The following is a 3892-nucleotide window of genomic DNA, read 5'->3' on the forward strand; positions in this document are numbered from 1 at the left end:
GGACACTTCCCTACCAAAGCGCTCCCTCTGACCTCCTTGGACTTGGCTCCTTGCTGAAGACTGGACTGGGGGAGCTTAAGGAGGAGTCCCATGTACACAGCAAATGTAGTTTCCAGGAAAAGAATAAAAATAAAGTTCCTAGTGAAACAGATTCACATTATCGTCATTTCTAAGCAAATAAGGGCACAATTGTTTCCAGCAAGGGTTGTGACCATGGCCAACTCTAGGGGCGCAGACAAAGGCCAAGGATGAAGCTGAATGCTCAGTGATCGCATCTCATCTTGGGCTTGGGCTCACACTAATATTGTCTGAAAGCAACCAAGGAACACACTGGGCTGTAGCCTTTATCAGCTGTGACAATACCCTGGACCTTCTGATAATGGAACATTTTCCTGCAGGTGACTCAGCTTTGTATCCCCAAATCTAGCTCAGTGGATCTATCTAGCCTGGTGGATCTATCTATACACCAGAAACACCATCTATCCTTGCATCTCCTTGTCCAACTGACACCCACCTACTCATCCATCCATCCCCATTGCTTGACACTGGCTGAACAAGTCTAAGCCAGGAACTGCTCTAGGTTCTGAAGTTCACAGAGAACACAGACATGACACTTCGACTTTAGTCAGAGGAACACACAGTGGAGCATGGTACACTTCAGATGTCATCTGAACAAAGCCTCATGACTGAACAGATACGTGAGACTGGAAGGGAAAGAGTCCAGTAAAAGGGACTAGTGTGTGTTGACAGTGTTGGGTACATCACTCAGTCTTGGGGGCTGTGGAAGAGGTAGTGCATGGAGCCTGGTGCAGAATGTAGAGCATAGGTAGTAATGATGACTGCTTTCCGAGAATTGTCTGAGATAATGTAGAGAGAGGCCAAAGTAGAGATGGTTGAGGTTAGATCTTGGGAAGATGGGGAGTTTATCTCCCTGAGGTGTGGCACTATGGGTGGGTTGGGAGCGGAACGTGAATCCCCCAGAGGGAAGAGGCTGCTGCTGGGGAAGGAACACTTGAGGGCCAGAGAACTTGGCCCTGAGGTGCAGAGAGCCAGCAGTGGTTAATCCATCCCAGATCACAACCGAGAAGCTGGCAGTGCTAACACAGCCTGGTCCAGGGCCACAGGAGGTCTGAAAAGATCAGATGGAGACCTGAAGAGCTTGGAGCTAACCAGAGGTCGGGAAGAGGCTGAAGGAGATTGGGAGGAAAAGCAGCCACCAAGCAAAGCAAGGCTGAGACCGTGCTGGAAACCTGGCCTTTGCATTTGGCAAGTCAGGTGGGGAAGAGGAGGCAGCTGCTGCCTGGGAACAGAACAGACAAGCACATGGGAGGGGGAGAGGGGTCTACACTGGGAAGAGGGTGACAGGGAGCAGGATAACACGGCACTAGTGCACGTCTGGGCAGAAATGGACAGCACACTATCTGCAGACAGGCCAGGGTGCTGAGAGCTCACCCAGCCTGGTGCTTGACTGCGGACAGACATGGCCCCTGCCCACAGATGGCACTCAGAAAGCACCTGCTGTTGTACTTCTGTTCCTTTGCAGCACAGCTGTGAGGCCATTCACCGTGCAGAGGTGTACGGCTCCCTGTAGGAACTCCCCAGCAGTGCCTCAACCTACAGTGAACAGACTCAAGACAATAGGGCTACTGGTTCAGTGTAACACGTGGGAATGGCAAGGCCAGTGGTTCACCCAGGAACATGTCACAGAACGTCAATGCAGGTTCTGTATGTTACTGTTTGGCTGATACCCCAAGATTTTTTGTTGTAGCTTTGTTTTGAGACAGGGTTTCTCTTTGTATCCCTAGTTGTCCTGGAACTCTCTCTGTAGACCAGGCTGGCCTCGAACTCACAGAGATCCACCTGCCTCTGCCTCCCGAGTGATGGGATTAAAGGCATGCACCACCACACTCAGCTGATACGCCAAGAGTTAAGGTTTACTTTTAAAGTATGCCACATCTCTTGCATTTTAAGCCTGACTTTCCTGGGCCTATCCCAGTAAGGTCTTTTTTCTGCAAAGAAGTGAATCTTGTTCAGAAGGGCCCATGTCATATACCTACATTTTGAGGGGCTCACAGCAGGATCACGGGGCAGATTGGTTCTCTTCCAGCTACCAACAGGCACTCTTTCTGCCAAGTCTTGTGACAGGAGACAGCTGCAGTTCCCCAGCCCAGCTATAAAAAGCCCTAACTGCCCAAGTGAGCAGAGGACGTGCAGCGGGCACCCAGGGTACCTCTTTGGGGCCAAGGAAGGAGCACAACCTGAGAATCATGCCAAGGCTTCCCCCTGTCCTGCGGCTGCTCCAAGCTCCTGTGAAGTATACAGTGGTTCCCAAAGCCCATGTCTCTGCCAAGCCAGCCCAAACCCCCACTTCCGCTATGGTGAGTAACTTCTAAGGTAGCATTTCCTGGGTTTCAAGGCAACAGGGAAGATTAAGTGATAAAGGAGAAGTGAATGCAGTGCTAGGTATCAGTGTTTTATGCCAAGATAGTGTCTGAATGCCAAGAGGGGTTCTGGCACCACCATTTGGGGCCAGGCTCTCAAAGGGCTACAAACGGTGGGGTGGGGATTTTCCTCAGGCCTCGCCTTGGGCCAAGGTCAACAGTGACAGAACTAGGGGGCACAGAGTCCAAGTGGGGTGCAGGGTTCAAGTCAGGGTGTGTACCCCACTGTTACAGGGAAAGGTGGGCTGCTCTGAGTGTGGAACTAGAACAGCAGCATACCCAGTGGAGTCCACATACGAAGTGTGTTTATCTTAAGTATGACTCAATCTAAGAAGCAGGGCCATCTGGTCACAGACATACAGCTGTGACACAGTACAGACTAAGATTCCTATTCTATACCAAATTTGCTTAAATTCAGGACCCAGGCTTGTTTCATGGGGAAACTTGGTACCATGCAGTTGGTGCCTCAGAATCTGCTTTGCTAAGTCAAGTTACTGAGGGCAGAGGGCTCCTAATGGGGTCACAACTGCACACACTAGACCCCCATGCGGGCAGGGTCTGACTTCACCCAGCTTGGCTTCTGAGTGAAACTGCTTTCAGAGAAAGGCTCTGTGCTTGTTCCTAACAACGGAAACCTTAATTGTTCTACTATTCAGCACAGCACCCTGGAACACAGGGCTGTGATCACAAGAGCCGAGTGAACCTTTGCCTTGCTGGCAGCTGCTGTAGCTAGGCAGGATCTTGGGCTCTGAAGCCCAAGGCTGTTTCTCCTGGTTTCTGAGGTCATTCTCCCCATAAGGACTTGAGGCTGCCAAGCTCACTGACACAGCAGGGTCTGCTTGCTCACAGGACTTCCTAGAGAAGCAGAAGACAACGGGGACTGGCTGGCCATCCTAGAGAGGGAAAGCAGAGCAGTCATCTGTAGCCATGGACCGTTTCTAGCTGAAGCAGAAGCCCCACGCTGCAGGAAGTTTCCCTACCAAGTGGCCAGGCCCAAGCCTTCTAATGGCCATGGATTCATGTTTGCTTGTCTTTCCACAGGAGCAGGCTGTGGGGATCATGACCATATTCGTCGGCTTCATGGTTCCTGCAGGATGGGTCTTATCTCACTTGGAGAGCTATAAAAAAAGCTCCACAGCATAAACTGGCACAGCCCTGAAAGATTAAACTCTTCCATCCACCTAGTCTTGTGTTGACTCTGGTGCTTGCTACTTATAACATGCAGTGTGCAGTGATGCCAGGAGGTAAGCGTGGGTGCCTGCACCCGAGAAAACACTGAAGAGGACTGCAAAGGGAACCAGTGTCTCCTTGTCCGGCAAGTCAGGATGCTCTGCCTGCTGGTAACCCCGTGTGTGGTGGGAGGGGAGGAGTGAGGCTAAGCCCCACCTACCTGCTGGCTTCAGCTTAAGTGTTCTTTTCTTCAGGCGCAGGATTGCCCAAGAACAGAAGTG

The 3892-nt window shown here is 51.3% G+C and overlaps 1 protein-coding gene across 1 annotated transcript; it reads left to right on the forward strand.

Annotated features, from left to right (window-relative positions):
• The first annotated feature begins 2170 nt into the window (after positions 1-2170).
• Positions 2171-3625, forward strand: LOC131912481 (cytochrome c oxidase subunit 8B, mitochondrial). The gene is made up of 2 exons (XM_059264770.1): positions 2171-2378; positions 3483-3625. Exons 1-2 carry the CDS (start codon positions 2268-2270, stop codon positions 3582-3584), a joined length of 213 nt encoding a protein of 70 aa, XP_059120753.1. The 5' UTR covers positions 2171-2267; the 3' UTR covers positions 3585-3625.
• The last annotated feature ends 267 nt before the right edge of the window (positions 3626-3892 follow it).

The sequence above is a fragment of the Peromyscus eremicus genome, chromosome 1 (assembly GCF_949786415.1).
Source record: "Peromyscus eremicus chromosome 1, PerEre_H2_v1, whole genome shotgun sequence".
Classification (NCBI taxonomy): domain Eukaryota; kingdom Metazoa; phylum Chordata; class Mammalia; order Rodentia; family Cricetidae; genus Peromyscus; species Peromyscus eremicus.

Coding starts and splice junctions, on each gene's coding strand:
- LOC131912481 (XM_059264770.1), top strand. CDS start 2,268: ATGCCAAGGCTTCCCCCTGTCCTGCGGCTGCTCCAAGCTCCTGTGAAG. Junction 2,379..3,482: donor AAACCCCCACTTCCGCTATG/GTGAGTAACTTC, acceptor GTCTTTCCACAG/GAGCAGGCTGTGGGGATCAT.